The sequence below is a fragment of the Sebastes umbrosus genome, chromosome 3 (assembly GCF_015220745.1).
Source record: "Sebastes umbrosus isolate fSebUmb1 chromosome 3, fSebUmb1.pri, whole genome shotgun sequence".
In the NCBI taxonomy this organism is placed as follows: domain Eukaryota; kingdom Metazoa; phylum Chordata; class Actinopteri; order Perciformes; family Sebastidae; genus Sebastes; species Sebastes umbrosus.
This window is the reverse complement of record NC_051271.1, coordinates 23728817-23754449: the sequence shown is the minus strand read 5'-3', so window position 1 is coordinate 23754449 and position 25633 is coordinate 23728817. Positions and strand designations below refer to the sequence as shown.

Genomic DNA, 25633 nt, shown 5'->3' with positions numbered 1-25633 from the left:
CTCTGCTAAAAGCATTAGATGTTTCACTGACTACTGGGGGAAGTAAACATCCTTTATCAGCAGACGTTTTACCCTCCTGAGCTTATCTTGCTGTCAGTCAGCATTTCTTTTATCTCTACAGTGACACTGATCTTGATATGTGGACCGCATTTATGGCATCAGATCTCTGTTAAACTGAATTCAAAACAACCACAGCGAGTCTGTCTTTGTTGTCAAACTGAAGCCACACCTCACAGAAATTACTCATTTCATCACATACAGTATACAAATATGAACGTAAACACAGCTAATGTTGCATCTATGTGAGATCAAAATAACCGACTTTGCTAAACTTAGCTCTCATATTGACCTTGATAACAAAATAAAAATGAAGCCAGAGCTCAATATCTATTACATGTACACAAGCAGGAAATGTATAATTTCTTTAATTAATTAAATTCATGACCAAATGGGGGAAGGGGCCGGAGCTTGTGCGGGAGGTGGAGCGCTATCAGTTGGATCTGGTAGGGCTTACCTCTACGCACAGCCTCGGTTCTGGAACCGTACTCTTGGATAGGGGTTGGACTCTATTCTTCTCTGGAGTTGCCCATGGTGTGAGGCGCCGGGCGGGTGTGGGGATACTCACAAATCCCCGGCTGAGTGCCGCTATGTTGGAGTTTACCCCGGTGGACGAGAGGGTCGCCTCCCTACGCCTTTGGGTTATGGGGGGGAAAACTCTGACTTGTTGTTGTTTGTGCGTATGCACCAAACAGCAGTTCGGAGTATTCGGCCTTCTTGGAGACCCTGAATGGAGTCCTGTATGGGGCTCCAGTAGGGGACTCCATAGTTCTCCTGGGAGACTTCAACGCGCACGTGGGCAACGATGGAGACACCTGGAGTGGCGTGATTGGGAGGAACGGCCTCCCTGATCTAAACCCGAGTGGTCGTTTGTTATTGGACTTCTGTGCTAGTCATGGACTGTCCATAACGAACACCATGTTCGAACATAAGGATGCTCATAAGTGTACGTGGTACCAGAGCACCCTAGGCCGAAGGTCGATGATCGATTTTGTAATCGTATCGTCTGATCTGAGGCCGCATGTTTTGGACACTCGGGTGAAGAGAGGGGCGGAGCTGTCAACTGATCACCATCTGGTGGTGAGTTGGGTCAGAGGGTGGGGGAAGACTCTGGACAGACCTGGTAAGCCCAAACGCGTAGTGAGGGTGAACTGGGAACGTCTGGAGGAGGCCCCTGTCCGAGAGATCTTCAACTCACACCTCCGGCGGAGCTTTTCTGGCATCCCTGTGGAGGTTGGGGGCATTGAACCCGAGTGGGCGATGTTCAAAGCTTCCATTGCTGAAGCTGCGGCGGTGAGCTGTGGTTTTAAGGTCTTAGGTGCCTCAAGGGGCGGCAACCCTCGAACACCGTGGTGGACACCGGTGGTCAGGGAAGCCGTCCGACTGAAGAAGGAGGCCTTCCGGGATATGTTATCTCGGAGGTCTCCGGAGGCAGTTGCAGGGTACCGACGGGCCCGAAGAGCAGCAGCCACTGCCGTGACGGAGGCAAAGCAGCGGGTGTGGGAGGAGTTCGGAGCAGCCATGGAGAAGGACTTTCGGTCGGCACCAAAGTGCTTCTGGAAAACCATCCGGCACCTCAGGAGGGGGAAACGGGGAAACATCCAAGCTGTGTACAGTAAGAATGGGACACTGTTGACCTCAACTGAGGAGGTAATCGGGCGGTGGAAGGAGCACTTTGAGGAACTTCTGAATCCGACCAATACGCCCTCTATGGTAGAGGCAGAGCTGGAAGCTGATGGGGGACCATCATCAATTACCCTGGTGGAAGTCACTGAGGTAGTCAAACAACTCCACAGTGGCAAAGCCCCGGGGATTGATGAGATCCGCCCAGAAATGCTGAAGGCTCTGGGTGGGGAGGGGCTGTCTTGGATGACACGTCTCTTCAACACCGCGTGGAAGTCGGTGACAGTGCTTAAGGAGTGGCAGACCGGGGTGGTGGTCCCCCTTTTCAAAAAGGGGGACCAGAGAGTGTGTGCCAATTACAGGGGTATCACACTGCTCAGCCTCCCTGGTAAAGTCTACTCCAAGGTGCTGGAAAGGAGGGTTCGGCCGATAGTCGAACCTCAGATCGAAGAGGAACAATGCGGATTCCGTCCTGGCCGTGGAATAACGGACCAGCTCTTCACTCTCGCAAGGATCCTGGAGGGGGCCTGGGAGTATGCCCATCCAGTCTACATGTGCTTTGTGGACTTGGAGAAGGCATATGACCGGGTCCCCCGGGAGATACTGTGGGGGGTGCTGCGGGAGTATGGGGTGAGGGGGGCACTTCTCAGGGCCATCCAATCCCTGTACGCCCAAAGCGAGAGCTGTGTTCGGATCCTCGGCAGTAAGTCGGACTCGTTTCCGGTGGGGGTTGGCCTCCGCCAGGGCTGCGCTTTGTCACCAATCCTGTTCGTGATATTCATGGACAGGATATCGAGGCGTAGTCGGGGGGAGGAGGGTTTGCAGTTCGGTGTGCTGAGGATCACATCGCTGCTTTTTGCAGATGATGTGGTCCTGCTGGCATCATCGGTCTGCGACCTCCAGCACTCACTGGATCGGTTCGCAGCCGAGTGTGACGCAGTCGGGATGAGAATCAGCACCTCTAAATCTGAGGCCATGGTTCTCAGCAGGAAACCGATGGATTGCCTACTCCGGGTAGGGAATGAGTCCTTACCCCAAGTGAAGGAGTTTAAGTATCTCGGGGTCTTGTTCGCGAGTGAGGGGACGATGGAACGTGAGATTGGTCGGAGAATCGGAGCAGCAGGGGCGGTATTGCATTCGCTTTACCGCACCGTTGTGACGAAAAGAGAGCTGAGCCGGAAGGCAAAGCTCTCGATCTACCGTTCAATCTTCGTTCCTACTCTCACCTATGGTCATGAGGGTTGGGTTATGACCGAAAGAACGAGGTCGCGGGTGCAAGCGGCCGAAATGGGTTTCCTCAGGAGGGTGGCTGGCGTCTCCCTTAGAGATAGGGTAAGAAGCTCAGTCATCCGTGAGGGACTCGGAGTAGAGTCCTTGCTCCTTTGCGTCGAAAGGAGCCAGTTGAGGTGGTTCGGGCATCTAGCACGGATGCCTCCTGGACGCCTCCCTTGGGAGGTGTTCCAGGCACGACCAGCTGGGAGGAGACCACGGGGAAGACCCAGGACTAGGTGGAGAGATTATATCTCTACTCTGGCCTGGGAACGCCTCGGGATCCCCCAGTCAGAGCTGGTTAATGTGGCCCGGGAAAGGGAAGTTTGGGGTCCCCTGCTGGAGCTGTTGCCCCCGCGACCCGATCCCGGATAAGCGGTTGAAGATGGATGGATGGACCAAATGCAGCTTTTGTGGCAGGGTTCATCTGTAACAATGCTACAACACAGTTAGAAGAGCATACCATAGCCTGTGTATGTCTCTCACTGCAAATAAGTGTGCTGTTGTTTCCTGCAGCAGATTGCCTTTATCAAATCACATCATGTGACCGAGCAACGAGGCCACATGCATCAGAGGCTGTCTGAGAGATGACCTCAGGCTAATCAGCACCAAGGCAATGCAGCAGATAAGAAAGCAGGAAGTATTTATTGGAAAGGGTGAGAAATAGACTGTAGTAAACCATTAGGCCAAACCCCTTAAACAAGAACAACTAATCACTGTACTTAATGACGGGAACAAACTCTTATTTTCTGTACCTTCTTTTTCCTCCGCCTCGCCTTTGGAGTGTTAGTGGAGGATTTGTTCAGAGATTCTGCATCTTGTGGTGGGGTTTTTTGTCCAGCCTTGGAAAAAATGTATGGAGAGAAAATGCAAAGAGATTAAGATTTAAAGTGCACAGAAACATTATTTTTGGATGTAATGTTAATCATAAATTAATATAACCTAAAGCAAGTACTTTGCTACATTTCTCTATATATAATTATTTTGATCAAATCTGACAAGCTACAGTAAATGCTACACTAAAATTATAAACACTCCTGTGTCTAAAGACTCACTATCCTGAGAAGAACTGATAACTTATCAGTAATGTCATTTGCTTATTATTAAAACGGTCATCATCTCTTCACAGTGAGTGACCTGATTACCATTGCAGGCAGTACGCACAAGTCAGCTGACACTCTTTAAAGCTCAAAGAAAAACCTAGAGTACACAGACGCAAACAGAAATGGCTTTTGTGTTGGAAAACAGCTTTTCCAAAACATGCCCATGTTATGTTAATCACATTACACAGATCACAAGGTTGGTGTTAAAAAGGACTATGTAAAGGAATTTCAAAGGGTTCATGCAAGTTTTGATCTGGGAATGTCACGCATAAAACACTGCATTTCACAGCAGAGAGACGCAGACGCAGGCTTCCATAGCAGGCACACCGAGGAGAATTAACACATAAACAAAGACGCACAGATGCAGGCGTGCTGCTGTAAAGCCCATCACACACCTTCTTTCTGGGAGCCGGTGTCGGTGTGTTTGCAGTGAGGTTGCTGTGTGACTCCTGTGTGTCTGCATCCGTCATGTGCACCTCCTGAGACCAGAGAGAGGACAAAAGAAGACATCACATTTGTAATGCACATACTGTACATTAGAGTAGCAAAAGGAAAATAAACTTTGTTCTCCAGCTCTTATTGTGGTAACTATAGCTTCATATATACAGTAGCTATGAAATATCCTTTTACAACCAGGGAGTCATTTTATAAAACTCCTGGGCATGTGTGTTCTACTTTTGCTTTTCTTCTGTGAGCCTTAACAACAGGGTTGAGAATAGATTTTAACAGGTTGACAAACTGCATCCTCAAACGCTCACATAAACACCTTCATATACGCCTCCTGCTCATCAACATTTTGTGGCTGGAGGAAAAAGGCAACACCGGTGATCATATGTGCTGCGTTCAAACAGGGGGGTCAGTAGGAGAGGGGCCTCAGTAGGTCGTGCGTGCCTGTGCATATGTGTTTGTGTGTAAGACAACCTCATTCTGACTGAAGGGTTTCCCAAAGTTCAGCGGGATCTCAGGTGACTGTGCAACACAGCACTGACATTCGTGACTGGAAATGTTATCACAAAACATTACACTGTATCTTCACTATATCGATATTATTTTACCGCTACAAGGAATATGGACTTTTGGATTTCATGAGCTCAGGTTGCATGCCATGTGTTCACGTAATTTCTTAATTATTAACATCTTCAGCAGTTTTATTTTGCATGATAAGCATAGTGTCACATGGGAACCAGACACTATGTTTGATGATGTTAAAAATGGGAGGAGAGGTACCCTGAGCAAAGAGATGAGAGGTCAAAGTCACGGGGAGCTAAATCCCACCGGCATCCAATGGCCCATGTCATGTTTCATGCCAATAACACAGTCATCAATCAACAGTCAGACGTTTGCTATAGACTGGTTTTGCTTGTGATAGGATAGTTGAAAAGATACTGTAGCTGTTGCAGCAGTAAATATTCTTCTCATTTCACCTTCTTCACTGGACTGGTCCAAACTTCAGTTTATTGTGAAGATATCAAATATGTCACACTCACTAAAATGGTCAGTGTGTCTCTGTTAGCGTCGTCACAGCATAAAGCTAAGAGCTTTGATTCTCTGCCCTTTCTGTGTTGACGTTGCTTGTTTCCTTTATGTTCACGAGGTTCACAAAACATACGCAAGAGTTTGACATTTTTACAAGTCTGTAAATACCATCAAAGACACTGACGTCATAATAATAATATCATAATGATGACGATAATTTCTCAAGGGATTATGGGGGTTTTAGGACCATTCATTCTACATTGGTGGATATTTTATAGGCTAAAGATAGTATTTTTTTTTCTCCAGTATATTCCAGTTTGACTACTTGAGGAAATAATAGAAACATGAATGAATAAATAAATGAATAAAAAAACAGTTTGGGGATTTTGAACTTTTCAGATAAATTTAAGTGCTCCTACTTTTGATGCTAAATAAGCCATTTAAAAATCCCATTGGATTATCTGAAAAATGCTTGAAAACAAAGCTTTTTTTCTTAGCTTGTGAAAAATATTATAAATACAAACAAAAAGGTCAAAAAATCTAAATATTATTTAAAATTTTGGTTTAATTTAATTTTGCTTAAAAAAGCTCTACATTTATATATATTTGACTAAAAAAACAGTGAAACTATATTGAAAATAAATATTGATCTGAATCTATTCGCACAATTCTTAATGTATTTTAAGAAATGTAACATTCTCAACCAGAGTCTGAGATCATATGACTTAAATGACTTTATAATGGATGGTTTGCTGCTGTGCTGTTTCTTGCAGCAGCAGGATGCCGCCAGGAAAACCAGCAGACCAGATAAACTAGCTAATCAATAAAGACATCAGCCATCGAAGCAGCAAATATAAATCAACAACCAGAGACTCAAAACAGCCACCTGTGGAGGAGTCGCTCCTGCAAGGCTGAGATATAAGATCAATAGTTAAATCAATTTTAACTTGATATTATTTTAACTTGTAACTATAAACTATCACTCCTCCAAGTGGATGGGCAGAGGGTGAGGTCACAGTCCAGAGAGGAGCTCATACTGTTTAAAGTGTAGGGCACAACATGTGACTCACAGTTGGTTGTCTTACCAGCTGCACTACATTGTACTGACCACCGACACAGATCTATTTCATATAAACATTGGCATCTGGTGCTCCTATGAGTATACAACACCTTGACAATAATACGGTTTGACAGCTCTTCTGTGCAGCCTTTTCCGTCTCTGGCCGACTCAAATATATTGCTGTAGTTCTGGATGAGCTTGACCATGATCTTGTTACAGATATTTTGGTCCTTCATCGCTTCGAAACCAAGACCCACGCTGGAAAAGAGGGAGAAGAGACGAAAAAAAAAGCAAACTGATGAGATTTCATCAAATTCTTTAAACATGACAGTAGCAGTGAAAAATAAAGTTGAGACTTTGTTAATTAATTTGTTTGTTTCTTTCTTTCACTTTGCAGCATTCAACTAATTCAACAATGATTTTGATACTGAAATAAAAAATTAGTCATCAGTTAGTCGACTTGATTAACAAAGGGCGCTTTCAAAAGCCATAGTTTGTTTTGCTAGTCAGAATCAGAGTGAAACTGATAGTTTTAGTTCATTTTCTATTTAGTCTGGTTCAGTTTCACATTTATCTTTTCCATCTCTAGAGCTACCACTTCTATACAGGGAATCAGAGACTTTGAAAGATTGAGGTTTTTTCTCTTTGACTCGGCACTGATCTACCGTGCGCACGAATCCCTTCTCTTCCAGTTTATCTGGAATGACTTTATAAATGTCACTATTTTTGTGGACTTTATTTAGCAAATTCTGTATATTCTTTTCAGCCCAGATGTCAAGAAAACATCAGACTTATGCAGAAGTCCAAGTCGGATCGGTTGTTTTGGTTGGCACCAGAGTACGATTACTGTGTTCACAACTGCCCAAACGAACTGCACCAGGGGTTGAACTGGACCAGAGTTCGATTCAAATGGACAACATATTGGCTTGTGAAAGCACCCAAAGAAGAATTCAGCCGCCCTAGTGAATATGATGTCTGATGCTACTGAACAGCTGGTTGAGATGTACACTAGGCCTAATTATATAACTTCAATACACACACAAGTAGAGCCTCTGATGAAGAGAACAGCTTGTACAGCATGAAAAAATATCCAGTACAGTTTCATCTTCTTCTCTATTCCTTACAGTAAGGCTTGATCTTTTTACCATGGAGGGTTTCCTGGCCTGAACTCTGTAGGCCGAAATGTACCAGCATGGTTTGAAACTCACTGTCCAGTAAGTCCAGCATAAATAGACCAGTGAGAACAGAGGTACTTAGTTTAGCAGCTGCATGGAGGCATATGAAACCACTGATGCATCATTTATTTATGAACATTGTAGTAACAATCAAATACATGACACAATGGAACAGTTTCTTATATATAACATTTACTTTGAAACTGTTCACTAGACTTAATCAGTGTGCTTTAACCTACAGCGTGACCTTTGATTAATATAATGTCAAACATCTGATGAAAAATGTAAAAAAGCGTATTAATGGGACATTTATGAGCAATGTAATACCATGTAAGTATCACTAGCAGACATTTACACGTCATGATTTTATCTTCACTAAATAAGCTACAGCACCACCTGCTGGACAAATATTTTGACAGATTAAAAAAAGGCCAGGACAGAGAGCATTTACAGCAGCCATGTTCTCATTATGTACTCTTTTATGTTTATACTTTCACTTGTGTTTTTACATTGGCCTGTTTCTTGATTGACCTACATAGATGCTCCCCCAATAAAGTACAGATCAAGACATTTATTCTGCTTCAAATAAAAATGTTTAAAAAGCTTTTTTGGTCTTCAATTATTGACACATTTTACAAAAACAGCTGCAGTGTCTGTGGGGTAAACTCAATATGTACTGCATGTTTTGAGAGTGTAATCATTCTACCCATCCTACGGCGCTGACATATGAAACCGATGTTTAATATCTGACTCACTAAACAGAAATAGGTAGGAAAGATGATTGAATCCCTCAGCTTTAGCTATCAGGACCGCCTGCATGCCTGTTTTTTTCCAGACACAGCAAAGTTGTCTTTGACTCTGTTATTTAAAGACTGCAACAAACATGGATGCTAAAGGTCACAGTCAAAACACCAAACTTGCCAAAACCTTCAGGAATGTCAGTTATGTTCTTCAAGGATATGACCACACTAAAGTAGGCCTGTAAACAGGACTGCAGATGTGGATGAATACGTTTAGTTTGCCTTTGAGTGTTAATAATTAAAACTAATGTAAGACTGAGGCATTAATTTAACCCCCCAACCCAATTGGAAATTGGGTTGTGAGTATGATACTGATGCAAGTATAAGGCACTTACACTTACTGGTATATCTTAAGCATTTTAAAATGACTATACTCAATGTAATAAGTTAGATTTCTTTCTGTTTTTACTGTAACCATTCTATACATCTCTTACAGCTTATTGCTTTTTTTCGGCTTGCTACTTTGCTGCTTTGGATCATCCTTATCAACCTCATTTCCAACAGCAGCAGGCAGCCGTTTTCTATGATAAGATAAGATATTCTATGATATGATATTTTCTATGATAAACTGACTGTACTCCACATGCTCAGCACCAAATGGCAGACAGACAAAGTTAGCAACGAGCTGGTGAACATAGTGGAACATTTAGCAGCTAATGAGCCAGATACTTCCCGCACAAGTTGGTGGAGATCAAAACAGAGCTAAAACAATAGTGAATAGAGTCCTAAAACACGAAAATTAGTTAGCAATTTAGCATTTCCGGTTCCCTCATCTGGAAGTCAATGGGTTTTTTGAATGGGTTTTTAGTTAGATGCCTGAAATAAGGTCTGTGGTAAACACAAGCTTTAAAGATTTAACGTTTTGTTCTTCGACATAAATAAATACTTGTGGATTTTGAAGCTTTTATATGTCTAAAAAAAAACAGCTAAATGAGACTACTATACATCATTGAGCCGACTCGTCAGGCTTTACAGTCTCATTGTGTATACTCACATTCATGTGACCGTGGTGTAGTTCGTTTATAGCCTAACATTAGCTTTTTACTTCTAGCGTTTGCATTCACACTTCAAAAATCATAAAAATGGTGTTCATTTGTGGAGATTATCTTGCTGAACAAAACGTGTAAGTATTATAAAAGTGCGTTTGCCGTAGAGCTTATTTTCTGTAATAATCCAAAACCCAATGGAAAAATCCCATTGGCTTTTTGTGGAGGGAACCAGGGCGATGCTAACTTCCTGGTTGGCCTACAAAAATACGTAATCCTGGAGCACTCTATTTTGGACTTAAATTCATCAGGTGGGTAGAAACACAACTCTAAATGAATGCTAATGTTGCTCCGTATCTGCTGGATGTGTTTATAGGCAACTATTTGCTAACACTTTTACCATATCAACTTATCATATCATTAATAATATGTCAATGTTGTGTTTGAGCTTGCTGCGGTGCCCCCTAAAGGACAAAAAAATATCTATAAATGCAGGTTGAAAGCTTTAACAAAACTGTTGTCAATACATGTAAGTACTTAACATTGTCTTGTTATACATTATATGTATATGAAGGATACAAAGCAAAAATTGAATGCTGGGGTGATGGTGAAATTGGTCTATGGGTGTTTATTTTGATGTATATCTTTAAAAAAACGTTCAACTCACTGGAATACACTGGGTCCAAACACGGTGGCGAGATTGAGGGCAGTCATACGGTTTTCTTTGTGGTTGCACTCGACAAGGGTGAGGAAGTGGCAGAGGTAGCGGAGGAGACTGTGGTGGACGTCTGGAAGCTGCAGGAGCAGGTTTCTCATATCTGACCAAGAGACATCACCGCACTCTATGAACACACAACAAGACATCAGAACAGGTCAAAGGTTGGGATCCTGCTATTTTCATTTTTTTTTTTACAGTTACTGGTGTTTCCCGTTCAGAAAAACTGAAACTTCTGACTAAAACATTTTAGTAGGAAAGTTGATAAATGCTCCAGTACTTGAAGCAGCCATAACTCAACATTGGTCAAGTCTTTTCGCCCACAGTCAGATGACCAAGAATGAAATGCTGAGTGACACAACCAACTGGATTTACTTTGGAGCAGGAAAATGTAAATAGACTTTTAGTGAAACATGGTCAAGTTAAGTTTAGTAAATAGTTTTACGGCCGGTCTCCAGGAGGCAGCGATAGCTCCGTCCACCTGCTCTCTGTAATATCTAATCTGTAGTTGTGGTAACTATGTGAGTATTAGAGCAAAGAGCCTGAAAGTATGTTGATGCTATTACTGCGCACACATAATTGGGTCAGAGTTGGATAAACGGATATGGCTTCTGATCCCGAATGAATGAGTGACGCAAACGTGCGTGGGCCTACGTGAGTGTGTGCATGTATATATGAAGGCGGGAATGTGTGTACGTCTGTCTGAGTAAGTAGAGCGTGATGGGGAGAATAATGGCTTAGAGCGATCACAACTACTCTAGCTGGGTCTGATTGTGTGTGTATGTGTGTGCAGTGTGCACAAGTGTGTAAAGTAAATACATGTGTGGGTTTTTGAAGGTTAGTACATTAGACACACACACACACAGTGGATGGAAAAACCCACTTACAAGCAATTACATGCATGTAGTGGCCACTTAAACAAAGAGGATGCACATCAAAAGACACACCAACATAAAGCCAGACAGTCACAGGACCAAAAATCACTGCAGAGAATGACATACGATGTGCGTGGACATAGAGACCAGCAGAATTAATTGAATTTAAGGTGAGAAACTGAACACTTTTGTTTGAATGTTTTTGTTAGATTACACTGAAAATAAAAGGTAGCACCAATGTTATTTATTTTACTTTTTCTATAACAATTTAATGATTTTCAAATCAAAACAAATACATAGCAAAATATGACCTCATCAATATCAAAACCGTTCTGTATCAACCATGATTTTGTACTGGTAATGCAGAGAGCAATGGGGGACAATAAGGAGTCACTGATTTAAAATGAATTATTAAGAACTAAGTACAGTCAAAATCGAGAGAAAAAAAATATATCAACATTAAAACATTCAATTGTGAAATGTAAAAATCTTAACATTTAACACACTGTAACCAGGAAATGGGTGTGTTTGATTTTTAACTGGATAAATTGAAGTCTCACTTAAGTCTTACTGTCCTTATTGAGATGTGCAGACATTGTTGACTTAATTGAGGCGCATAGTTTATCATACAGCTAATCAATCTGCAACTTCATCTGCCTATCCATCCATTCATCATACACCTTTGATGTTTTTAAGTTTGACAAATACTGGCAAGGAGGCCAAACAAATTTTACAAAGTACAGCAAACTCATTTTACTCAGTAGTTATGGCCAAGTCCTACAACAAAGAGCGGTTATTTAATGCAGTGTTTGGCCGCAGGCCCTGAAAAATAGTCTGATATTTATGGGGTCTGTAAGGGAAAAGCAAATACTGCTGCCAAAATGTGCACTCTCCTCCCATTAAACAGATTAAACCCAGTGATGGAGGGGAGCAGAGTGAGCACAGACACACTACACCTGCCAAATCATTCACTTTACCTTTCATGACCTCCAAGATTATTGCCAAAAATATGAGGTCCATCACTCTTCTAGTCACATAGACTCCCTCTCTTTCTCTCATACACACCCCCCCCCCCACACACACACACACACACACTGCCATTATATGCCCTCTGGTGCAGCTGACTGCGGTGCTAATAGTACATTTCAGCGCTTAAAAATAGCTTTGCTTACATCATCCACATATTCACTATACTTGTGAGGATATAAATATCACATTGTGGATTTGGGAAGTTGTTCAGAAAAGGGATCATATGATGGTTTAAAAATGTAAAGTGATCTACTTGAGCTGGTAGGATAAGTCTAGAGAAACTACTTTCTGTTACCTTGATGGAGCTGGATCAGCGCCTGTTGGACTGTTGAGCCTACCAGACCCACTGGCAGGTCCCTGAGGTACCGCTTGAGCAAGCTGGCCACCGTACTCAAATCAGATTCAGAGAGAAGGTCCACATCCTCTCCACTCTCCAGCCGCTGTTTCAGGGTCTCCACAGCACGCACATTCCCGTTCACTCTGAACAGACCCTCCTGATGCAAGGCTGGAGGAAAATCAGAGAAACATTATGAACTGTCATCTATAATAAGAGAGCTAACTAGGGGTGAAATTAAATAAGCAGCCCCCCTCAAATTTGTCTTATTATCATGTTTTCCACAGAGGGCTAAAACAATTTTACTATCAGTCTTTGGCTGATTCATTTTTGTCCTGCTATTGGTTTTAGGATTTTGATGTTGGCCCGAGCAACTATCAAAACAACTGGCAAAATTTCCATTACATTTGATCTTATATGAATATCATTTTTCTCCAGAGAATGATTTGTAGTTATTTCCTGACCTCTTGATCTTTCATGTACAGTAGCACCAATGTTTCCTCTAGCACCATCATGAGGTCAAAGTTTCTTTTTTTATCCCCACTAAATGGCGAAATCATGTATAAATCTTCGACAATTCTGTAACGTTAAAGGGACTGGTTGTAACTTCTTACATGTATAAATCAATCCAGGTCGGTGTCCCACGCGCGCTCGCCTGTGGCTACGCTGTTCAGACTCAGACTCCAACACAAACTACACGGAAGCACCAAAACCCCAAAGTTATATCTAGTGAAGCCCTTCTTGCAAAACAGTGTTGGCCGCGGTCGGAGGATGCGGGGGAGACCGTAACTTTGCTCTCCAGTGCCGGAGTCTCTGCTGTACTCTGCTCCTCTGCCTGCCTGCCTTCACTCAGCTCGCTCCACTTCACATTCATGAGCGCACACTGCAGAAGACTTTGTCGCTCTGAGAATATCTAGTAAATGTACAGTGGACGTTTGTGCAGAAATAAATGCTGCAGCTCCTCCAGACCAACAGAGGTTTCCCTTGTCTTGTGAAGTGACGGGGCTCCGGCTCAAGAAACTTTATCATCTCCGACCGGGTGTCTTCCCTGTTCCCTCCGGCCGCGGTCAGGAGGCTGAGGCAAGAAAAGCCAACACTAGTATCAGCAGTGATTCATGGAGAGACCTTCGTCCGGTCAGCTAACATTACTGCCAAGCAGGTGAAATATAGAGTAATATTGTGGTTTTAGCTGATGTGTGTCGCCTCACAAAAGTAAAACAAAAATATATTTATTCTATTGTCATTTTCTACCGAAATGACGTGTTGAACAATAAAATTAAAATAAATATTATAAGTGTTTCCCCGTTAAAAATGTCGGCAGAGGCTATTGTCCAAAAACACCGGAGTTTCGTTTCTTTGCTTCTACACTCTTTGGCAACAGAAGACATGCTAACTAGCTAGTGGCAACATCTCTCTGGGAAAGAAGAGTGGAAGCGTTTGGGAAAGATAATACTAAACATCGTTAGGTATCCTTACCTCTGGTGAGCTGCATATTAGTAACTCACATTCCAGTTAGCAGGGCAGTTTAGCTACATGTTAGCTAGCTACATGCTAGCTAGCTAATGACGTCATTGGCCGTTGAGAGATGAGTTTGTCTCCATAACTAGTTAATGTTAGATATTATCTCTTAAAAGGTAGGTTCACTCAAATTATAAGAAGTATCTGGTGGTATCTAGATTTAGATTAGGCTTCATTAGTTCATGTTTTACTATATAACCGTTTATATGGGTTTCAATATGAGATGTCCGTTATTGTTTAAAGCAATTAACGGCTGAAAATGAATCCGCAGACGTTGTTAACCGTTATTTGGAACTACTTTCAGCCGAAGAAATAGTTCCTCTGAAAACATCTGACAGTGTGCTCTGAGGCTGATCAAGAGCTAAAGGGACAGTTCCTGAAAATGTATGTACTTTATTTATTTAAAAAATAAAATAATGTTTCGGTGCTCTGAGCACCACAAACACAATAATTACACTGATCTCCCTGGTATTGGGGCGGAGGCAGAAACATCAGGGACTGAGTACTCAACACAAAACCAGCTCTGCAGAGCCCAGAGAGCTTCTTTTTATGGGAAGGTACTTTATCATTATTTTATTATAGATTCATTTACATTGTCATAGTGTTTATCTCCGGCAGATAGAGTCAAATATATAATAAAAGGCCTGTAGCTTTAGTCTCCACATCCTTGTACTGACATCTAGTGGTCAAAGAGAAAAACTACAGAATAAAGATAAAGTAGGTCAACACCAGGTACCAATCCAGTGTGTTTTAGCTTTTTAAATATAAATTATGTATACCTTACATGATTGGCTAGGCAATTTTACATTTTTGGATGTATTTCTGACACCGTTCACCAATGTAATCCCATCATACTGAGCATCAAGTCTGCATAGATCTTTGTTAAAGTTATTCAATCAATCAATCAATCAATCTATTATAGACATAGGGTCCAGATAAAAGACAATACATTACATATATTGTTATCATCTGGGCTGAAAGCACATTGATGACATGGATTATCTTGTTAGGATTAATAATATTGTACTTATAAGTATTGCATGTTTTCGTTAGTATTATATTGTCTTTTTTCTGTTTCTCTTTAAAATTGCCTTGCATTGCCCCCCTCGAGCTTTCTAAGAAAACCACTTTGTATTTTGTTTGACTACTCCGTTTTCTGTGTTTGTGTTTCGGTGGAATGGGTGATATCTCTGATTATTGCATAACTGAAACTACTTAGACCAAATCACACATTAGTACAAAAATACAAATGGTAATATAACCTATCCGTTCTATTCTTATCAGGGTACTTGTGAGATCTGTTCAAGGTTTAAAAATTATAGATTCTTAATATATTATCTTATTTGGCTGAACCTAGGTTGTCGTTACTACTTCTCAAACTTATATTTTTTTCATATATACTAATATTATTTTTCATATCTGTGAAATTCAGAATGGTGCACTAAATATGCCCTCATCAAAAACAAAATAAGCCAATTTGATTACATCTTCAAGCAGATGATCCAGCATTACAATTCTTTTTTTTGCTCTATTCTGCTGTGTTTTTCCTCACCATGCTTGCGGAGATGCTCCACCATCCTCCGCATCACCAGAGGCACACCATCCTCCACCAGGCCCTTCTCCTGCAGCTCAAACAGGGACACTCCAAACAGCTTGGTGTACTTGGCTGTGACTGTCCTGGGTCGCAGCATGGGTATCTGGACCATCTTCTTCATGTCTTCTTTAACCTGCACCGCTGTCTTGTTGTGCTGCAGGAAGAAGAGCAGAGAGCAGCAGTCAGCCACTGACACTATGGGCACAGAGGGCAACGATGGAGCCGGCATCGGGTTAGATGCCACGGAGACACCTGTCCTGGAGGAGGGATGCTCACTCTGCTCCATAGACCAAAAGGTGTGTGTGGGGATGGTGGTGGCGTCTCTGTGGAGTCCATACATGCACTGTCATACTGTCACTTAGAGGACAGAGTGTGCTGGGAGGAAAGGGGTGGGCCGGCCACGCATGTGTTGCTACGACAAATATCAGGTTACCACGCAACACCTTTGGCTAAAGGCATTGTCAGAGTGACACACACACCTGTACAAATATACATATTTGTTCAGGTGAGGTGATGGCCAGCTGTCTTAACCATGAATATTAATTTGAATGGATAGTGTGCTGAGTGTGTTGAGAGCTGGAAGGATGATTACTCCAAATTCTTATATTTGGCAGATAAAAAGGTTTTACTTGAAAGGTTTTCTGAGAAACCACTGTGTGCCTCTCAGGAGTCTATTGAGCTCTTCTGTATGAACTGAGAGGGAAGCGTACAAGAGTTGGCTCTTTGAACAGAAACTCCTTTTAATCTAGTGATGTGCGTGTGTGTGTGCATGTCCAGTGGTGGAAGAAGTATTCAGATCCTTTACTTAAGTGAAAGTATGATAGTATGCCTACTACTTGCATGCAGAAAATGACACCTGTGCATGTTAACAAATATTTATCATATTATTATTACTTAATTGGATTGTTATTATTGATGCATTATTGTGTAAGTATGTATCAATGTCGCAGCTGATTGAGGTGGAGCTGCATTTCAACACTTAATTTAATTTTAGGTAGTTTAACATAGATCATACATGATATTTTACAAACTAATTATGTATTTTTGTATGTAAAAATGTAATCTGCAAATTAACTAATAACTATAGCGGTCACATTAAATGTAGTAGAGTAAAAAAATATTATTTCCCTCTTAAAGGACCAGTGTGTAACAATTAGGGGGATCTATTTTCAGAAATGGAATATAATATTAATAAGTAGGTTTTCTTTAGTGTTTAATCATCTGAAAATAAGAATTGTTGTGTTTTCGTTAGCTCAGAATGAGCCATGTTTCTACAGTAGCCCAGAACGGACAAACTAAACACTGTTAACTTTTTCTGCTAGTCGATAACGTTACTCGCTGCTGTTGCTGCAGCTCTCTCACTCTTGCTTCACCACTCACTTACTACGTACACACACACACTACACACTGGCTCTGTTCCAAATGACCTACGCTACTCTTACAACAACTAGCTCTTGAGAGTTCTAGTCGCATTTTCACGTCGGCCACCGTAGCTCTCCAACACGCTTGGCTTGGAGAGGCTTCAGTTGGTTGCAATCACCACTAAATACCGCCAGATCCTACACACTGGACCTTTAAATGTGGTGGAGAAAATGTAAATAAATACTAAAGTAACGTACAGGTATATCTCAAAATTGTAATTTTTTAAATCTAATTGGCTTGAAAGATATGCATTGGAAATTATTAACAACAAAAAATGAATTTACATAATTAAAAACAAAACATTAATTGAATAATAATAATGATAATAATAATAATTATGATAATAATAACATTAACAATGTGATAAAATATCATAATAATAAATAAATAAATTAAATAAAAAAAAATATTTTATATTATTACTAATCCCCCCCCCCACCCCCCAAAAAAATAAATAAACAAATAGAGAAATACAAATACCCCTCTCCCAACCCCCACAAATAGATCTCCATGTAAACAATTATACTTAAGTACAGTAGTTGAGTAAATGCACTGCTGTGCTCTAATTGTCCATCTGAGCCCATTCCCCTCAGTGGACAAACCTTGTAAACCAGAGTCTAAGTCTGTATTTAGTGTGTTAATTCACCAGCTGTTAAGTATGTCTTATCTGATAACGTATCAAGGCAAACAGTGCCACATGGTGTCTCTATAGATGCACAGACTGTACAACACACACTATTATTGTCTTTCTCTGAGTGTAAACACTGAGTGCACACACACAATCTCCAGTTAATGCGCCGCCGCCAACAATACTGAGTTACTGATTTAACTATACTGTTTAGTCTATATGAGTAAGAAAGTTAAGACACACGAACCAGTCGCAGGATTCGGACGCTGGGCGAGGAGGAAAAGACTTCCTGCACCTCAGAGCAACACAGTTTTACTCTTGTATCCATAGCTACGACTACACCATGTGACATTAGTTTCGTTCCAGAGTTCACTGCATGCTTCAAATGGGTGAACTGACCCACACAGTGACATGAGAGGCCCCGGCTATGGTTTTGACAGTGAGGTACACAGTGACACAGCTTAACCGTGTTGAGAAGGTAGAAGTGAGTGATGAAGGAAGCTCCACTGAATGTATTTCCCATGTGGCCAATTGTTTAGACAGAATGGATACAAGCATGTGCCACACTCAGATCAGCTGATTAAAAACCCTATGGCTAAGGAGAGAAGATCTCTTCCACGGCAGACGCTATGGCAGCGTTAATACGACATGCATCTGACAAGCGTGTGTGCAGACAATGTGTTAATGGTGCTCAGTCATCCACTCCTTTCTGACAGGTGCATAGGAATATGCTAATCACACCTTCCTGATGAATGTGAAATGGTAATTAAGTACACCTGAATTTTGATTCTGACTGCTTCATGCTTGGACGGTTGCCTGAGAAGTAGCACTACTTAATGGGCTAAACGGCACTGACATACTGCATTTTAATAATAATAATAGATGGCTAAGTCTTCAGGTGTGAGAGGATGTTAGTAGTCAGTATAAATCTAGTATAGATCTCAATATTGATCAAAATAATCGTGATCATCATTTTGGTCATAATCATGCAGTAGCCCTAATGTTTATAGGCCACAGCACAGTTTAAGGAGCAGTGGGTGAAGGGTTGCTAACTGGCTCCAGTACTACTACTACTACTACTACTACTACTACTGCTCATGCAGGTGTTTAAGAGTTAAGCCGGTCTGAGCTAGGTCTGACTGAACAGATGTCCCCTAAATCTGTCTTGGCTAAATCATTAAAAAAGCCAACATGTTTCGACCACTCTAGGTCTTCCTCAAGGCTTTCAACAAAAGCTGAATGCATTTCCTTCCTCATTTGCCACTTGTTTTAATATTTTGAAGTGCCTGGATTGCCTTCATGTCTATCCTGACTTTTCCCTGTTTCCCAAGAGCACCTGACACGTTTTTGCCTTACGGTTGAGTACACAGAGCCACCAGTTATCTCTCTTTCTACATATTTGCACAGTTTTAATCTCAGTTATTACACATCAGTCTGCATACACAGATGTATATCACCATCAACACACACACAGACCTACATTTGCCATTAAAAAAAACCCACTCTCTTAAGTTTTGTGACAGTGATCTGTTACAAGTAAATACCCGGTTGGCACTTTTCACATTTAAGGTCCATTCATACCAATAACATATCCAAAACAATATAAAGATGATTAACTATGATGTCAACAAACCCCAAACAAGACCAAAATGTGATGAACAGCCTCAACATTAGATATCCAGGAACAGAAGTAGAGTGCTTCATTCTCACTGCAATATGCAGAATAAATAGGATAACTTAAAAAATGACAAAGTAGGGAAATATTGCGCTTGAAAACATCTATAGAAAAGGTTATATCTATGGCTAGGAATAGGTCAATAATCCTGTGAACATTCACAACACAATGTAAGAAAACTTAATATTAGAGTAGAAAATGCTCTTGGGGTAAGACAAAGCGGGCTCCCAGAAAACCTTAAAACATATACAGTATATAAATTATTTCTGGATGACTGGCACAGTGATTTACAGTAACATGACAGATGGCACTTTTTCTTTACTCATATTTTGCAAAACATTGATGCAACAACTTGCATTCTGCAAGTTTGTAAATTACAATTGAGAAAACAAGATTTTAAATCAGAAGGGACCAATTTGCAGACAGTATTTTTATGTAATCTGTGTTCCCACCTTCACACCAGAGCTGAGCTGATATGTTGGACCACATGTAAAACCCTGGCTGTGAGCAGGTTCCCCTTGCAAACACACACTTGTGCTTTTGTCGTGACTTTAGTGTGACAGTAACTATAGACTGAGCATATAAAACATCACACTCCTCCCTCTGAGCTATCACTCCCCCTGCTTCAAGCACTGTAGTTAATATTAAGAATTTAAACGTGTTTACAGTCAATTTAAAGGTTTTTGTTAAGTTGTCTCTTGGCAATACAAACAGATATAGAGCCAGTGTGAACCAAAACAGTCAGGAATGAAGGGAAACACTTCCTGTTGGTATCCATTTGCCTCTATTGTTCACCAGGACAGTCCGCTGTGATTAGCCTAATAATCCTCATCCCCTCCCCCCTCCCCCATCCTTAAAACATTTTCACACTACAACTCCCAACAGTGACAAGGAAACCTATTGTCAAGGGACTATAAAGAGACTCTGGAAGTTAAATGAAAGTCTGCTTTCTCGCATTGAGAAGTGCTTCAGACATTTAAAGTGTCTTCTTTGAAATATTTTGTGCAGTTTAAGTGTTTAAACAAGTCTTTTTTTAAAGATGTTAAACACAAATAAACTGCTAACAGGCAAGGCCATCTTCCTGCGTCTTTAAACTTGCTCATGAGGAGGATAGCAAGCCCAAGCATGTGCCCTCCTCCCCACTCTCCCTCCCCCTTGACTCTGCCTCTCCCCCTATATGGGTGGCCATTGGAGCAACTGGTAGCAAAAGCACCAACAGCTGCTCAACTCAAAGACTGCTGGAGACATGCAGTTTTAAAAAAAGTACACAACAAGTAGACTGTTATAGGAGGTTTATTTCTTGTAAAAACACTAGTTCCATTAAAGGGAATGTTGTGGAAAGTGACCTCACTGAGGCACTGAATCATTGCTAGGAAAAAATGACAGGTATGGACAGGAAACATGAAGCTTTACCGTGTGTATTCATCACTATTTTTTCTCTTGTACTGTTATACTGTTGTACAAGGATGGCCGACTTAAAGTAGTGCTGGCTGGCAAGGAATCTGTGTTAAGACTGCAAGTGAAAGTCATGTATTTAGTGAGCTAAGTTTTGAAGAGATTCCTCCCTGCTTGACATTTTAAAAAAGCCACCAGAACATTCAACACCATCACAAAAGACTGTGCAGGCTGACAGTGAACAACACGGTCCCGTTATGCATTCTTCAGCTCTTAATCACAGGTTGAATGGGAAGTCTCTGTAGTTTGTACTCACACAGATGGTCAGAGCTCCTGCCCCCATTCTTCCACAGAAGAAACGCCTGCGGAGGCAAAGATGAAGAGAAAAACTGCTGCTATCTTCCCTCCTCCTCTCCTCACTCTGTTCCAGGACAAACTCTTGGACTTTTCCCAGTGTTGGGAATCCCTTTCCCCTGAAAATGTGCCATCCAAATACTCCAGAAACACAACACAGACTAATCCACGATACAAAAGAGAGTGTGAAGAAGTGCTGTCAGTACCGGCAGACTGACCCATGAGCACAGATTAGTGCTTGTCTCTCTTTCTCTTCCTCCCTCTTTATTCCCCTCTCTCCTCCTAGGCTGAAATCTGAGCCAAGCTCTCCCATTGGCCGAGTGGCCTGGTCATGTGATTAAGGGGTTAAAACCAAAACCCAAAACTTTAAATCTGTGCCTGCAGGATTCATCTGCCAGCAAATGAGGGAAGAAAAGAGGAGGGAGCTTGTGAGCACTGAGAGGTTCATCGGCCTGAAGAGAAAAAAAGTCATGCTGACGTCAAAACTGTAGTAGCAGAAAATAATTTTATTTTTATTCTATTTTAAATAATGAAACATGGCTGCAATGTTTACCATAGATTCTTAACTTGGATAATTAGCTTTCAGCTTTTATATTGTATCACATAATTTACACTAGGGCTACAACTAAGTTGATTAATCTGTTGATTATTTTCTCGTTGTTTGGTCTATAAAATGTCAGAAAATGGTGAAAAATGTTGATCTGTGTTTCCAAAAGCCCAAGATGATGTCCTTAAATGGGAGAGGAAGGACGGAGGTAAAAGATGGAGGTAGATGGAGAGATTAGAGTCAGGAATGGGGGGATGGTTCACAGACAGATAATAACTGTAAGCACTATTGGCTGTAGGCCGAGTGCGTCGGGTGTGGTTGGTGGTTGATGGATGGGGACGCTGAAACACTAACAAATGAAGGTGACTTTACTGTCTATAAGTGCGACTTCATCTACTGAACACTAAATCAGGTGAAAAATACAGTTCCCACCAAGAGCCTCTATAAACACAAAAGATAGCACGAACCGGTTGTGTTTCTTGTGGACATTTAATTCAGGCTGCAACTAATGATTATTCTCATTGTCAATTAATCTGTTGATTATTTTATTGATATAATCGATTAATTAAAAAATTAAAAATGTCATAAAATGGTGAAATATGACGATCAGTGTTTCCCAAAGCCAAAGATGACGCCCTCAGATGTCTTGTTTTGTCCACAACTCTAAGATAATCAGTTTACTGTCATAGAGGAGTAAAAAAGCAAGAAAATATTCACAATTTAATAAGCTGGAATTTTGACTTTTTTTGCTTAAAAAATGAGTCAAACTGATTAATCGATTATCAAAATAGTTGCTGATTAATTTAATAGTTGACAACTAATCGATAAATTGTTGCAGCTCTAATTTTCACAACATCGAGTATTATTCTTTGCAATTTACAATAATTTAAAAATTGTAGTTATATTGTAATTAGACACTTTTTTATAATTTAAACCTGTATAACAATCATAAAAATCTACATTTAAACATCTGAATTATAGGAAAGCATAGCAAAAGAATATCATAGAACAATTCAATGTGAAGTTTCATCAGTTACAGTATATGTAAAACGTATTGCCCATTTTCCTCTAACTTTAGAGAAAAATCGTAGAATTGTTTGTCTTTATTTCCTTAAAATGTTTGGTGCAATGTTTCTTCAACTGGTATACTGTAAAATGTATACTTTTCTCACTGGCCAAGAAGATGCTTTATAGCTTAACCGTATCAGGCCAACCAGGAAGTTAGCATCAGCCTGGTTTCCTCTACAAAAAGCCAATGGGATTTTTCCATTTGTTCAATTTTTTTTATTTATTTAGAAAGTAAGCTCTGCGAACACGTTTTGTTCCATAAAATAATCTCCACAAATGAACACCACTTTTATGATTTTTGAAGTGTAATTGCTATCGCCAGAAGTAAAAAGCTAACGTTAGGCTATAAACGAACTACAACACGGTCACATGAACGCGAGTATACACAACGAGGCTGTAAAGGCGGACTAGTCGGCGTGATGAAGTTTAGTAATCTCATTTAGCCGCTTGTTAGCAAGTTTTCATAGCTTATTTCAAGCATCTAACCAAAAACCCATTAAAAAAAACCAGTGACTTTGAGACGAGGGAACCAGAAGTGTTAAAATGCTAACTTATTTACAGGTTTTAGGACTCATTCCTGCAGCACTCTGGTGAACCCTAAATAAAAAGCTACAATGACTTCAAACAGAAATTAACAAAGGTAACTGTCAAAATCTTTTATTTCCAGATATGAGCTTTAGTGGGTTTTGCCACTTTCATATATAAACTTCTTGATGTTGTTGCTGATCCAGTCACTGAAGGCAGAGACACGGGTGAATACTGAGGGTTTCTTGTCTTTGATGCAGCCTTGAGGTCCGAAACTGACGACGCCGTGCACCTCCCAGGTCGTGTTCATTCCGGCGGCCACGCAGGCAAAAGGACCTCCAGAGTCGCCCTACGGGAGAGCAAGAGGAGGGAATCACCAAAGATTTACTACACTGGTAAGAAGACGCATTAGTGAACATTTGGTTTTGACAGCTCACTATAAATCATCTCTGTGCCCTGGAATTTGTAAAAGGTCAATCTTTATCAAAAATGTGACAGAGTTTCTTCAGGGAGGCAAATGTCAGCGTTGTGTTTTGTGAAGCTCTATTAAATTGTAAAAGCCTTCAGTGCTGTACTGAAGTATTTTTCTACTAATCTTCCCATGTTCCTGCTTACACGTTCGCTCATTATGGCAAACACAATAATGTTCTTTTGTCCATTTACGCCCAAAAACCCGGGCAGCCATTTGTGATCAAGGCTGACTGATCACAAACAAAGATGTTTACAGGGTGTTACATAAAAGACGACCCAATCATGACTGGCCAGGACACTTGTATCATGTGTGAGAAAAGCCTGACAAGAATGTCAACAACTAAGTACCATCCTCGCCTAGAAAATCCCAGTGTATCCACTGAATGTGTCCTCTCACCTGGCAGGCTGACTTGAGCTCATCTGGGGACCCATAACCAGCACAGATCATGGAGGGTCTGAGGGTGTCCCACCAGTAAGCAGGCTTACTGCAGGTCTGGAAGTCAATAACAGGAAGGGCGGCCTGATTCAGCTTTTCTGACACTCTGGGGAACAGGTTACCTGAAGTAGAAGGGAAAAGTAAAAGTTTTTGTTGCTGTAGATGATGAACACATTTAGCTGATCAAGTAGTATCGGTACACATTGTACTAGTAAGCATAAGACAAGAAAATGATAAGTAAAAAAAGAATAATGAGCAGTAGGGGTGGGAATCACCAGAAGCCCACGATACGATATTAACAAAGTACTTCAGTCACGATACGATCTTGAATGAATGAATGAATGAAAGACTTTATTTCGAACATAAAAAGACTATCTTACTGCGATTTGAAACATTTTACGATATGCTGAGTATTGCAGTAAGCTATATTGCGATTCGTTACCTTATTTCAACTGCAAATTATTCAGTTTGTCAACATTGGTTTTATCTAATAAAAGGCAGTTTAATTTCACATATCTTGAGGTCAGAGGTCAATGTCCATGTCAGTTTTTCCTTGCCAAAATTCAGCGTAACTTTGGAACATTATTTAGCATTCTTCCTGACAAGATTATCCCGACCAACATGCCATGGTTGGTACCAATCAATTCCTTAGATTTTCTAGTTTCTTCATTATAGCTTTAAGACTGAGCCCGCTACAACCAGTCAGGTTGTTAAGAGGTTAATAGTTTTTATATAAAAGATCGATACTTGACGTCCGTGTATCAATTCCATATTGCCATGCAAAATATCGCGATACTGTATCGATTTTTTCCCCCCGCCCCTAACGAGCATTAATTTTCAATTAAAATTAAACAAGAGATAAAGATACCTACAGTTACATTAAAGTTCCTGAACTACAGTTCTTTTAAAGGAAACTGAAACGCATGGTCACTTCTACCTTTCTCGTCTCCCCAGCCGGTGACGAAGCAGGGCGTCCCACCAGGCATCACAGTCCCAGGTTTGGGCAGGCAGATGGGGCTGATCTCCCTCGTCATATTGACGGGTTTAGCCAAATGCACCAGGGCTATGTCATTGGTGATGTCAGTGCGATCTTGCTCATACACGAACCCCTCATGGCGGATGATACCGTCCACCTTATAGCATTCCTGTGCCGAGGGAACGTCCATGGAGGAGTTCATGTGGTGCTTCCCCAGACACATGCGCCAGAATATGGAATTGTTCAGTGGGCTGGAAAGCAGGTGGAAGATTAAAGGTGAAAACTTGTTTTTCTTTTCAGTTGGCTATTGTGCAAGGTGGTAGGCAAGATAAAAATAAAAATATGTGTATATTATTGCATTGTTTTCACCTTATCATTTGACACGTTGTTATGTAATAATATTGGCTGATTTAAAGGGCGGGTCCATCTGCGCTCTGTTTAATTTTTTTTCAAATGGAAACGCCCACTCAGTCGTTGCAAAAAGTAGTGAAGTAGGTTACCAAAGTAAGCTAATCGAAGCTA

General features: G+C 41.0%; 2 protein-coding genes across 7 annotated transcripts in view; both read right to left on the bottom strand.

Moving 5' to 3' along the window:
* fam13a (family with sequence similarity 13 member A) overlaps window positions 1-21286 on the bottom strand; it is a 67598-nt gene extending 46312 nt beyond the window's left edge. For 5 of the 6 annotated variants that reach the window (XM_037765506.1, XM_037765508.1, XM_037765507.1 and 2 more), the window contains exons 1-6: window positions 15573-15936; window positions 12464-12673; window positions 10217-10391; window positions 6699-6846; window positions 4448-4531; window positions 3705-3791 (exon numbers count right to left, since the gene is read on the bottom strand). In XM_037765506.1, coding sequence (XP_037621434.1) covers window positions 3705-3791; window positions 4448-4531; window positions 6699-6846; window positions 10217-10391; window positions 12464-12673; window positions 15573-15900 — 1032 coding nt within the window. In that variant the 5' untranslated portion in view covers window positions 15901-15936. Of the gene's footprint in view, window positions 1-3704; window positions 3792-4447; window positions 4532-6698; window positions 6847-10216; window positions 10392-12463; window positions 12674-15572; window positions 15937-21050 lie in introns of those variants that run through there. The other variant, XM_037765510.1, reaches the window with a different exon arrangement.
* A 2093-nt stretch (window positions 21287-23379) lies between these two features.
* Window positions 23380-25565, bottom strand: LOC119484918 (chymotrypsin-like elastase family member 2A). The gene is made up of 3 exons (XM_037764099.1): window positions 25073-25565; window positions 24097-24257; window positions 23380-23577 (listed from the first exon to the last, which is right to left on the bottom strand). Exons 1-3 carry the CDS (start codon window positions 25332-25334, stop codon window positions 23380-23382), a joined length of 621 nt encoding a protein of 206 aa, XP_037620027.1. The 5' UTR covers window positions 25335-25565.
* Between the last annotated feature and the right edge of the window lie 68 nt (window positions 25566-25633).